Source organism: Leucopleurus acutus (assembly GCF_964270905.1).
Source record: "Leucopleurus acutus genome assembly, chromosome: 5".
In the NCBI taxonomy this organism is placed as follows: Eukaryota; Metazoa; Chordata; class Mammalia; order Artiodactyla; family Delphinidae; genus Leucopleurus; species Leucopleurus acutus.
Window position 1 is genome coordinate 67,384,046 of NC_139147.1, and position 12,357 is coordinate 67,396,402.

Below are 12,357 nucleotides of genomic sequence, written 5' to 3' on the forward strand. Positions count from 1 at the left end.
TACTTATACTAAAATATTGTCCACTGTTCATCTGAAATTCAAATTTAACCAAGTGCTGGTATTTAATCAGGCAACTCTAATATACTTATCAAAGAGTATATAAATGAATGACAGCAGAGAAGAGAGAAGAAAATAACTGAATAGAAAAAATGAAACATTATTACAATAACAATAAATCGACAACCCCAGGAAGGAAGACCTATCATAATTAAGACAATTTAAAGATCTCAAGTTTTATCTTAAGCTTCCATTTTTGATGAATCCTTCAGAATTAATTATAAAAACTTCACACATAAATTCTCTCTTCAGGTCTTAACTAACACATCTGTGACTGAGGGAGTTGAACTGGATGGGAGCAAGAGACACTAATATTTATTAAGCACTTCCTATGTGCCAGCCATCAGGCTAGGTGCTTTAACATGCAATCCTTATAACAACTTTATGACAAATCTGCAAAGTTTAGACAGTTGGAGAAACTTGCTCAAAGTTGCATGCCCAAAATGTAGTAGAATTAAGAATTAGAACCCAAAGTCTTCTAACTCTAAAGTCCTTTTTCTTTCTACTAACCCATGCTTCCCTCTAGACCAGGAGTCAGAAACTTTTTCTACAAAGGGCCAGACAGTAAATATTTTTAGCTTTGTTTTACTGTCTGTCACACCTTTTCAACTGTGCCATTATAGAATGAAAACAGCCACAGGCAATAAGTACATGAACAGCTATAGCTGTGTTCCAATAAAACTTTATTTACAAAAACAGGTGGCAGGCCAGATCTGGCCTGCAAGTCATATTTTGCTGATACCTTCTCAAGACCAGTGCCATCCAAGAACTTTCTGCAATAATAAAACTGTTCTATATTTGTATTGTCCAATATAGTGGCCACTAGCCACCTGTGGCTATTGAACACTTGTAATGTGGTTAGCATGACTAAGGAACTTAATTGATATATTTTATTTAATTTCAATTAATTTAAACTGAAACAGAGATAAGTGGCTAGTGACTCCTTTATTGAACACTGCAGCTCTAGATGATTAGTAACATCTTGCCTATTTGAAAGATTCAACTTAAAATCACCAAGGATAAAATAATCAATGTATGAAAATGTTAGATTACCTTTAATATAACTTCCATTTTAACATGAAGATCTAAGAACAAGCCAATAATATCAAAGGACTTTTATTCTAGGCCAGAGTTTGGTCTAGGCCTAAGGCCCACATGCCTTTGCACCCATCTGAATCACAAGAGTACTGGTTCTTGCCTTTGCCCCAAGCCTACTTGTGCTGATATCCAGAGATTCTATATTTTTGACAAGTTCCCCATGTAATTTTAGGTGTAGCGAGCTAGGGACTTGTGGACTAAAGAAATCAAAAGAAAGTATTTTAAAACACCCCAAAAAACACCACTGAATTCAATACAAATGTACCACGTGATTAGGAGAAACAAAGTTCCTCATTTTTTAAAAACGCATAACTGTGGCTAAAGTGGGGGGGGGCATTTGTAAGCCCTTTATATAATATTTATACAACACTTACTATGAGATAGGCACTGTTCTAAGTGTTTTACATTTATTGCTTATTCCTCACAACTCTATGAGGTATTTCTAACATGAGGTATTTTACTGATGAAGAAACTGAGATATAGAGTTAATGAAGTGGTCCAAGTTCATGGAGTTAATTAATAAATAGAGCAGGTAGCATTCAAACCCAAGAAGTCTGGATTTAAAGTCTATAATAACCAATATACTATAATACTGAATCACATCTAGATAACAATAGAACTTCAAAGATATCAAGAGTAAGCACCCACCCTGTATCAGTAACTCCTCTAAAACAACCCAACCACCCTTTATGGAGTGTGGGGAGGGAAGAGAACACCAACTTTTGAGGGGCGGCGGCGGGGGGAAGAGTAAACTATGTCAAAATTTATCTAAGATGATAAAAATATTAGTAGGTTTAAAAAAGCAGAGCGTTCCCAAAATCCCTTTTTCACTAACATCTAAGAAAAATATCTAATTTTGCAGTGAAGAAGGAGTGAGAGTTCATGAAATTACTAACTTCATGGAGAAACACCTACACTGTTATACAACTACCACTATGGATCTCATAGTGGTAGTTAATTTTTTTAAATAAAAAAATATTTACTGGGTGCCCCTTCTGTTCCAGGCAAATCTCCTTATGGAACACACATTCTAGGATACTTCTTTACTACCCTCCTATTCATAAATATAGGTATAAACTTACAAAGGAGATGTTAGAATATTCTATCTCCAAAGTATTCTGGTTAACTGATTGTTTTATTTTACTGATCTTTGGTACTTAGGTAAACACACTTACGAAACACACACACACACACACACACACACACACACACGTTTTTGCTTTAAAAATGACTTTTCTAAATTTTTTATTCCCGTCATACAACCTCAGCGATGTCATCTGAACTGGTGAAAGAAAAACTATGGCCAGCTAGTTGATAGGCCTGCGTCTCAATTGCATCCAGTTTGGCTTGCATTATGTGTTTCTGACGTTCACATTCTGCGGTACTAAAGCCGATTCCATTTAGTTCTAGCAAGGCCAAGCAGTACTGGGAGGGCATCTCCACTTTACAGAAGACATCTGGAAGAAAAAAAGAAAGCAAAAAACATTAATTCACCAGCTAAGTGACTAGATCAGCATGATTACCTAAACATACATAGAATTTTTCTGGGAGAATCAGAGATGCTACTAAGCTATCCTTTAAGATCCAGTCTTTTGAGCAGCATTATCAAACCATCAGTGAAAGGTATTAAAGTACTTTCCACTTTTCCACTTGAGTATTGGATTACTATCTGTGTCCATGCAGAGTAAAACAGGCAATCTTATGAACAGTCTGAATTATAAGAGATTGCATTTCTCCCAAGATGATGTTTCTGCTTCTACTCTTAGCAAGAACAAGGTAGCCAATCTAATTTGCTAAGCTGACTACAAAAGGTTAATTCACCAAAATTTTTTCCAGTATTCCTGGTCCCATGGTATGCCGGCGTGCACAAAGCTAAACATGAAGGTTTTATATTTTCCAATGCTCTAAGAGTAAAGAATAAGATTCCTGAAGTAAGAATCAGAGTATTTTTCTATCTGCTGACATTTCTCAACAGAATAGTCACTCTAAATCAGTTTTCCCAGTATGTTCTTTAGAATATCAGTCTCAAAAATACTCTGAAAAAGGCTGGGATTGAGAGACACTGTATACTATGAGTTTCATCATTTATAAATTACTCTTAGATGTTCATGATGCCTGTTAATATATTAAAGGCTCTGAGTAGAAATGAACAAAGACAACTATTTAATTTTGTTTTAACCAAAAGTCTGAAATCATTTGACCATAAAACCCTTTATCTGTGTAATATTTATTAACATTGTGAAAAGTAAGTGTCCATAGAACACTCTGTGGGAAATGCTATCCTAAAATTATTAAGAAAAAATCCATAACAAAGATTTCTGCTCCAGTACTATGGCTCACTAGGACTCTGTGTAACCCTGGCCTACCTTCCCCAGCTCCACATACACACTTTTTTTTTTTTTTTTTTTGGCTGTGTTGGGTCTTCATTGCTGTACGCGGGCTTTCTCTAGTTGCGGCGAGCGGGGGCTGCTCTCTTCATTGCGGTGCACGGGCTTCTCACTGCAGTGGCTTCTCTCATTGTGCAGCACGGGCTCTAGGCGTGTGGGCTTCAGTAGTTGCGGCACGCGGGCTCAGTAGTTGTGGCTCATGGGCTCTAGAGCACAGGCTCAGTAGTTGTGGCACATGAGCTTAGTTGCTCCGCGGCATGTGGGATCTTCCCGGGCCAGGGATCGAACCCGTGTCCCCTGCATTGGCAGGCGGATTCTCAACCACTGCACCACCGGGGAAGCCCCCACACATTCTTTAAGGCTCTCTTGGTCTCAATCAGCAGGCGAAATCCCAAAGGACACCTGTAACCAACCCCAAAAGCAAACAATTGAGAGCTACTGGCCTCTAATAGTCAGAACATACTGGGCAGTCAGAGCCTGGCTTTGGAGACTTGGAACCAGAGCAGAAATTCATGTGATGTGGGACCAGAGAAATAAGGAACTAGGGTCAGAAAAAGAAGAGTCAAGAGTGGTAGGAAGCCAGCCTGGATTCATAGACAGTAGGAAGAAACAGGGTTGCAATGGGAATGTGGGAATGGAGTCCTACTGCAAAAACGTTGAGGGAATAATAGATTTTTGGAGTAGCAATAGGAGGAGAAGCTGATTCTCAGACTTCTGTTCTGAACCAAAACTCTCGAGAAAAGCTAATGTAGGCCTTGGATGAAGTTTAGTTTAGTAACAAGCAGAAGCCAGAGCATAGCCTTTCTAGAGGAAGACTTCCCCCAAATAAGCCCTGCAGGGCTCTACTGATCAAATCTTGTATGATTTCACAAAGATTATAAAAAATATAAGATAGCAAAGAAGTATGAACTGGACTCAGCAGAAACAACAAATGACAGATTTAGATCCCTAAGAATTGCAGGTATGGAATCATTAGAACGGAGCACAGCTACGAATGAACTATCTACAAAATCAAACAAGATGAACAGAAACAAAACAGTAAAGTGTAAATATGTCAATAATCACAATGAATAGAAACACATCAATCATCATAATAAATTGCTAAATTTGTAAAAAAAAAAAACTGATAGTTTGAAGAAGAAATAAGCTATACTTTGTTTATAAGACATCTAAAAAGTAAGGCTCTAGAAGGTTTAAAGGGGTAGAAAAAAAGATATATGAGGGGCTTCCCTGGTGGCGCAGTGGTTGAGAGTCCGCCTGCCGATGCAGGGGATGCGGGTTTGTGTCCCGGTCCGGGAGGATCCCACATGCCACGGAGCGGCTGGGCCCGTGAGCCATGGCCGCTGGGCCTGGGCGTCCGGAGCCTGTGCTCCGCAGCGGGAGAGGCCACAGCAGTGAGAGGCTCACGTACCGCAAAAAAAAAAAAAAAAGAAAAGAAAAGATATATATATGAGGCAAGTATTAATCAAAAGAAAGTTGATGCTGCCATATTCATTCCAAAAAATAGATTAAGAGTAAAAATCATATTAGTGGAAAAGCTAGTCACAACATAATGATAGGTTTAATGCACCAGGAAAATACATCAATTTTAAACCTGTATGCACCTAATAAAATTGTCTCAAAACATATAAAATTACCTGAACTACAGGGAAAATCAGATATAGAAGATTTAAACAACAACATTGAATTAACAGACATTTATAAAATTCTGCATCCAGAATTAGAATACATATTATTTTATATGCACACAGAACATTTACACAATAGTTCAAGTTTTAGGTTACAAAACAATTATCAAAAGACTTCAAAGAATGGGTATTATACAAACATGTTCTCTAGCTACAACACAATAAAGATTGAAGGTAATAATGAAAATATGAAATAAAAGTTTCCAACTATTTGAGAATTAAAAACAATCTTTTTATAATTTATAAGTCTAAGAGGTATACCAGGAAATGTTAAATATTTAGGATAAAACAATGAAAACAATATATGTCAAACTTGTAAGATATAATGAAAGTAGAACTCTGAGGAAAATTTATAGCCTTAAGTACTTATATTAGAAAAGAAAAACATGATTTTAAAAATAATGAGTTTAGTGTCAAACTTAAGAATTTAGAAAAAGGACTGCAAATAAAGTCAGGGGAACTAGAAGAAAAGAGATTACATAAATGTTCACAGAAATCAATGAAATAGAAAACAAAAACAACAGGAAAGATCAAAGGCAAAAGTTGGTTCTTTAAAAAGACTGAAAAATTGGATAAACTTCTAGTGAGATTAAACAATAGTATTATGAAAGAAAAAGATGACATAACAGATAAACCAGAGATATAAAAAATCAGCAATACCTTTAGATAAATTCTTAAAAATATATATAGCTTACCAAAACATAATCAAAAGATATAACTGAATAATCTTACCGTTATTAAAGTAGTAGTTAAAAATATTTCCATAAAGAGTTTACAGGCAAATTCTACCGAACTTTTAAAGAACACATCATTCCTACGATACATAAACTCCTCCAGAACAAAAAGAGGCTACATTCATCAACGCATTCCATGAAACTAGAGTAACTCTCTTACCAAAAACAAAGCACAAGAAAGAAAAATTACAGTCATTTTACAACCAATGACTTGGCAAAGTAGAGACAACGTAATCAGCAAGATTTCTTTCACATTGCTGTTTAAAGAACAAACTTTATACAACCATTCTGGAAAACAATTTAACATAATCTTGTACAGTTGAATATTCCCATTTCCAAGACGGAGCAATTCTACATGCAAAAGAAACTCTTGCCCAGTATAGCAGGAGACATGTAAATTTATAAGAATATTTATACAGAAATACCTGTTATAGCAGAACAAAAAAACAAAATAAAACAAAACTAGAAACAACCTGAGCATTCACCAAGAGGAAAATGGATAAATACATTTTGGTGCACACGCACACACACACACACACACACACACACACACACACACACACAAAACACAGTGATATATTACAGAGCAGTGAAAATCAATAAACTACACATACTTGCAATAATATGCAAGAAACTTACTAACATGATGCAGAGCAAGTAAAACAAGACATAGTGTGACAGATGTTTTGTAAAGTTCAAAAACAAGCAAAACCAAATAATACATTGTTTGGACTCAGACATATATATGCTAAAATTTTTAATTAAAAATAAAATTTAAATAAGAAAATAAGGGAATGATAAACATAAAACTTGGGATGTACAAGGAAGGAGGAGCACAAAGGTAGACAAATGTCTAAGTTATGAATGTGAGTTAACAGTTATCATTATATTATTAAAATAATGGTGAATAATAAGAGGACCATACATGGACCAATGATGATAGTGCTCATGAAAGAAAGATTATGACTAATATAAATCTGTGCAGCTGAGGTCCTTTGAAAAAGAGAGAAACCAACTCACTCCATACCTAGAAAATCATCTAATCTATGTTCAAACTATCTAGAAAGGACCTAATTGATCAATGTGAAGAGGACAGGATACTTTGTCCTGGTTCAAATTAAGCAAAGACACATTGTACTATTAGTATTAATTCATACCCAAACAAAAATCAGCTCTCTATGGGGAGAAAGTCAGCTAGAACACATCTCTCCAACAGGAAAGAAGATGAGAAAAGAAAAAGATGAAGATTCTGGAGGCCCATTAAAATTAACAAGCACATCCTGAAATAATTATTTTCAAATAAAATTTGATAGCTGTCCACATTCTCTCCAAAAACCTCCCTTATCTCAATGTACTTCAATTCTATGGATTCTGTGAGTAAGAAATATTTAACACTGTACAAGAATGCATTTAACACCTCGTGGTCACCCACTTTTGAATCTGCAGGGGAAAAAAAAGCTTTCAAGGCACATAGAAAGAAATTGTGAAAGTTAAAAATTACAAATCTAGAGGGTTTCTTGTGCTTTTCTGGAAAGGAAAGTCAGTCTTCTTTTTTTTATAGGTGACAAACTGTCTTTAAATAGTGGAACCATCCCCTCCCAATCAGACTGAAAACTTACAAATCTGATAATGGGTAACAAATATCTAAAAAGTTACAGACTAATTCATATCACCATCGTCAAATGTCAGTGTCTAGAAATTATACAGACTACCCAGGATGCCTATCCTAGGAGCAGACTAGTCAGACTAAGAGGGAATGAGCTATGTTCATTCAGCATTATCGTAAAGTAGCTGAGGTATGTGTGCTGCATACTCCCACTCCTTGGCCTGCCTAGATTGGCTTAAAGAAGCTGTCTGAAATACTACAATGCCTGTTGAAGAGCTACTAATTAACATCACTTAAGCAAGTCTCCTGTGAGCAAATAAGTCAGTCTGGTCTTCTGTATATTCTACCCCAGTGATGTTGGGGAGAACTTTATTACCAGCACAGAGGGTTTGTGCTAGCAGTAATAATAATCATCAAGGAATACAATAATGAGCGCCTGCTCTGTGGCAAAAACTGCACTAAGTTCTGTGTCTCATTTAATACTTACAAAATAAGAACCAGACTTAGAGAGTTAACATAGCTTGCCCAAGGTCCCTCACAAATAAATAATACAGATTCAAGCCCTGGTCTCTGTGAATTCACCAGTCTGCTGTTTCTAGTATTTATTAATCAGCCAGTAAATCCACAGTTTATATCTCCTCACAATGAAGCCAACTTTGTTCCACTTTCTCATTTTCACCATAAACATATATTATGCTCTCCAAAGTCAAGGTACTCAATCTGGGCCAGCAGCCTGCACAATAAATCCACGCTATTTGTCACAAGGGAAAAAAAAGATTCACATAAACACCCTTGGCTGAAAAAAATAACTGTTAATAGCTCTAAAAAGAAAACAGTTCATTTTTTTAAATCCATAAAAGATATATTCTAAGTGTGAATAAAAACCATTTGATAACATTCAAATATAAAATTAGGAATAAATGAAGAAGATGCCACTAATCCACCTCATTACAGTAGAGCCAAAGGTCAGCAAACTACGGCCAAACTAGGGCCAGATGTCTGTTTTTGTAAATAAAGATTTACTGGAACACTCATTTTCATATTGTCTATAGCTGCTTTCGTGCTGTGATGGCAGAGTTAAATATTTGTGATTGAGACTGTCTAGGTTGCAAAACCAAAAATATTCATCACTGGCCTTTTACAGAAAAAAATTTGTTGATTCCTGCACTAGACAATCAAAAGAAAGGGTGTGCGTAAAAAGTATAATTTATCCACCTGTGATAGAGTGGCTAAATACATAACTATCCCCAGTCTCATAACATCGTAAAAATGCCAGGAACTGTGTTTTTACCTTGAAGGTTTTCCTTCTTCAACAAAGAATTAAGTTGACTCATAGAGCTGAAGATGAGAATGGACTCTACAGATGCTCTGTATCGCCCAGAATGCTCAGTGGTGACGTTCAGCCCTAGGCTTTGAGTTCCTTGGCCAGTCTCTATCTCTTCCAGGAGTGGAAGCTCATGAGGAAGAAAACGGGAAACTATGCCATGAAGAGTCGGCTCCTTGGAATCTGGATCTAGTAACCAGCATGCCACCTGAGTGAGATAACAATCAGAATATTTTCTTGATTTTTCAAAGATATTTCTGTACCCTTAAATTAAAAGGGGAAAAAAGAAAGCTCATTTCTAATCTCACTCATTTTCACTTAATACTTATTCAATGGTCTTCCCAGGAGAGGAGAAGGAAAGGATAATTGTACCAGGATAAGGAAAGGATAATTGGTATAAAAAATAACTCATTTTTTACCAATAAGAGCCTTCAAAGGTAGCCTTCAAAGAAGGAAAATTTATACTTTTCCACTACTGCAATGCTCCTGCTGACCTACTTCAGAAGTAGGCTTGAAAACCAAGTGCCTTTCAGCTAACAAAAGTCATGTTTCTGAAAATGCGCCTGGATTCTTCTCCACTAAGGCTAATTTTGGCTTTCCTACTACTATAACAAAGATGGGCCTATATAGTTTTAGGTTTATTTAATTAAAAAAAATTTTTTTATTGCGGTAAGTCACATAATATAAAACATACTATTTTAAGCATATTTAATTGTACAGTTGAGTGGCTTATTCAATATTGGAAGAAGTGAGACATAAATATTTCGCCATTACAAGTTCATATCCAGTGTTTTAGAATGCCTACAGAATTTCTCTCAAGGATGAGGACCTGTCACCATGACCATCCAACTAGTGATTTGACTGCTACTGTTAGCTTCCCTATGAGACTAGAAGACCTGTATTTTCTAATACTTGATTCTAGCAGAGCGAAATTGGATTTAGAATAAGGAAATCTAAGCCTTGTTCATAATTTCAATAATTACTAAATGACTTGGTTACTTCTTTTATAGGTCTAGAATGTAGTTTTATGGGGTGGGGGGGCGATATTGTAAATTATAATAAGAAATATAAATTGGGTCTTCCCAACAGAGATAAAGGTGTCTTTAATTATGCTAATGCAGTGACTTGGAGTGCCCCTAGGTCACCTAGGAATGGCGGCTGGTTGCCACCAGTAATCAACCCTGTGATAGGAGGGCTGGAACTTTCAGTTCCACCCCCTCAAACTCCTGGGAAGGGGAAGGGGCCAGAGGATAACTGATCACCAATGGCCAATGGTTTGATCAATTATGCCTATGTAATGAAGCCTCCATAAAAACCCAAAAGGATAGGGTTCAGAGAGCTTCTGGGTTGGTAACCACATGAAGATGCAGGGAGAGTGGCAAGCCTAGAAAGAACAGAAGCTCCACACCTCTTCTTACAAACTTCACCCTATGTATCTATCTCTTCGTCTGGCTGTTGACTTGTATCCTTTAATATCCTTTGTAATAAGCCAGTAATTTAGTGAGTAAACTGGTTTCCTGAGTTCTGTTAGCCGCTCTAGTAAATTAATCAAGCTCAAGGAGGGGGTTGTGGGAATCTGATTTATTTATAGCTGGTTGACCAGAAGCACAGGTAACGAGCTGGGCTTGCAACTGGTGTTTGAAGTTGGGGGCTTGTGGGACTGAGCCCTTAACTTATGGGATTTGATGCTCATTCCAGGTAGATAGTAACAGAACTGAGCTGAATTGTAGGACACCCAACTGGTACCCAGAGAACTGTTGGAGATACAGCGAAACCCCCTCCCCCCCACCATTAGAAATTGGTGATCAGAACCCTTTTAGGGGTGTTGAATAAGATAGTCTGATGTAAAAGTTGGCAAACGTCTCTTATAAAAGTGAAATTTTATAAATTAATAGCTTCTCTTCTTACACCAAAAATGTGATGATTAACAAAACCAAGTATGGAATATTTCAAATAGTTTATGCCGAAGGTGTTATATAAATCTGGGATACTACTACAGTTTTAATAAGCTCACATTACCCATATTCTCATTTTGGGCTCTGGAACATCAAAATTAGGTGATAACCTTTTATATCCAGTAAAGGTCAGTTTAGGAACTATGTGAAATTTATCACATATAAACCAAGGCTGGTCTGAAGTATAGAAAGAATAGTATCATTAGTTTACCTGATACTGCCTTCAAAAATCTTTGCCAAAAAAGCTAAAGAAACTAAAATATTATCCCATTATCATTGATCATATTGATAATAACAACCAATTAGTATCATATCTCAACTCAAAATTAATATTCCACACACCTCATGTATCCAGTCTCAACAGAAGGGAAAAAACGATATCCCTTTTCAGGGCTATGATCCTGTAAATAAATATCTTCTGAAAGTGCATTATACTGTTAAGTGTATATTACAACAACATAAGTTACTCTTTCCTTAATAACTCAGAGTCATCATTATGAACAGTATATCATAGTTTGCTATTATATGGAAAAGTTCTCAGGGGCTAGTAAGGCCATTTGTCCCTATGCTAATGGCCTCTAACTACTATGCTTTGTGATCTCTTATATCTGTATGCTTTTGCTATTTTCTGCCTCTATCCTCATGGATATTTGAAACACCCTGCTATCATATATCTAAATCTGACAGTTCTCCTTTCATTCTAATTTACTATGAGACAGAAAATTTAGAACTTATGACCAAAATGAAAATTGTTTAAGTCTCTGAAGAAAGATGTGAACTTTAGTGCTTGGAATGTGTGACATCTCTGGTTTTATCTACACAGAGGCATTTGGTGCATAATAATCTGTTCTGGGTAGATGAAGTTATTGGACAAAGAAGTGACTACTCTAAAATACTTAAGCTGTACTGTTGAAGCTAAATAAATACCAAGTCATTTAAGAATTAACCCTAAACATTAAAATTAAATATTTTTTGAAGTATGTAAAATTCTTTTAGATAAGACAGGGAACCTTAGGATCTTCATAACTTTGTTCCAGGGAGATGCCACAAGACAGAAGAAGAATTTTATAGCTCTGGATGAAGTCATAGATGATAACAGAACGTTCTTTATCAGATTCCTTTTGAAAGCAAGATTGAAGGTGCCGCATTCTGTCTTTCACAGTCAGGCTTGGATCCAGAGAAGGTGGGGCCAAACTGGCACTAATTTCTTAAAAAAAAAAAAAAAAAAAGTCTTAAGGCAAAAAGTACACGCATTCATTTGAAACAGCAATCTTCAGTGCCAAGACTGAAAAAGACTCAAAAGTCTCAGTTTAGTTCAGCAAGACCTTATCCAGGTCATGTTGGCTATATAGATGAAGTGCTCTGTAATCTAAAACTTAAGGATTGGGCTAGGTGATTTATAATGCTCTATTTGATCAGGTGGGAGAAAATTCTAAACATTAAGATTCCTAAAAATAAATTTAACGCTTCTCAGAATGTGGAATTAAAAAAAGAAAAGTTATTTTTAA

At 36.1% G+C, this 12,357-nt stretch overlaps 1 protein-coding gene across 1 annotated transcript in view; it reads right to left on the reverse strand.

The window, feature by feature from the left end:
* The window catches only part of POLQ (DNA polymerase theta), a gene marked incomplete at both ends in the record, with an annotated part of 113,388 nt that overhangs the window by 30,369 nt on the left and 70,662 nt on the right, over window positions 1-12,357 (reverse strand). Inside the window, 3 exons of the mRNA XM_082839709.1 lie at window positions 2,419-2,612; window positions 8,862-9,102; window positions 11,860-12,056. Of these exons, the coding sequence (XP_082695835.1) occupies window positions 2,419-2,612; window positions 8,862-9,102; window positions 11,860-12,056 (632 nt within the window). The remainder of the gene's footprint in view (window positions 1-2,418; window positions 2,613-8,861; window positions 9,103-11,859; window positions 12,057-12,357) is intronic.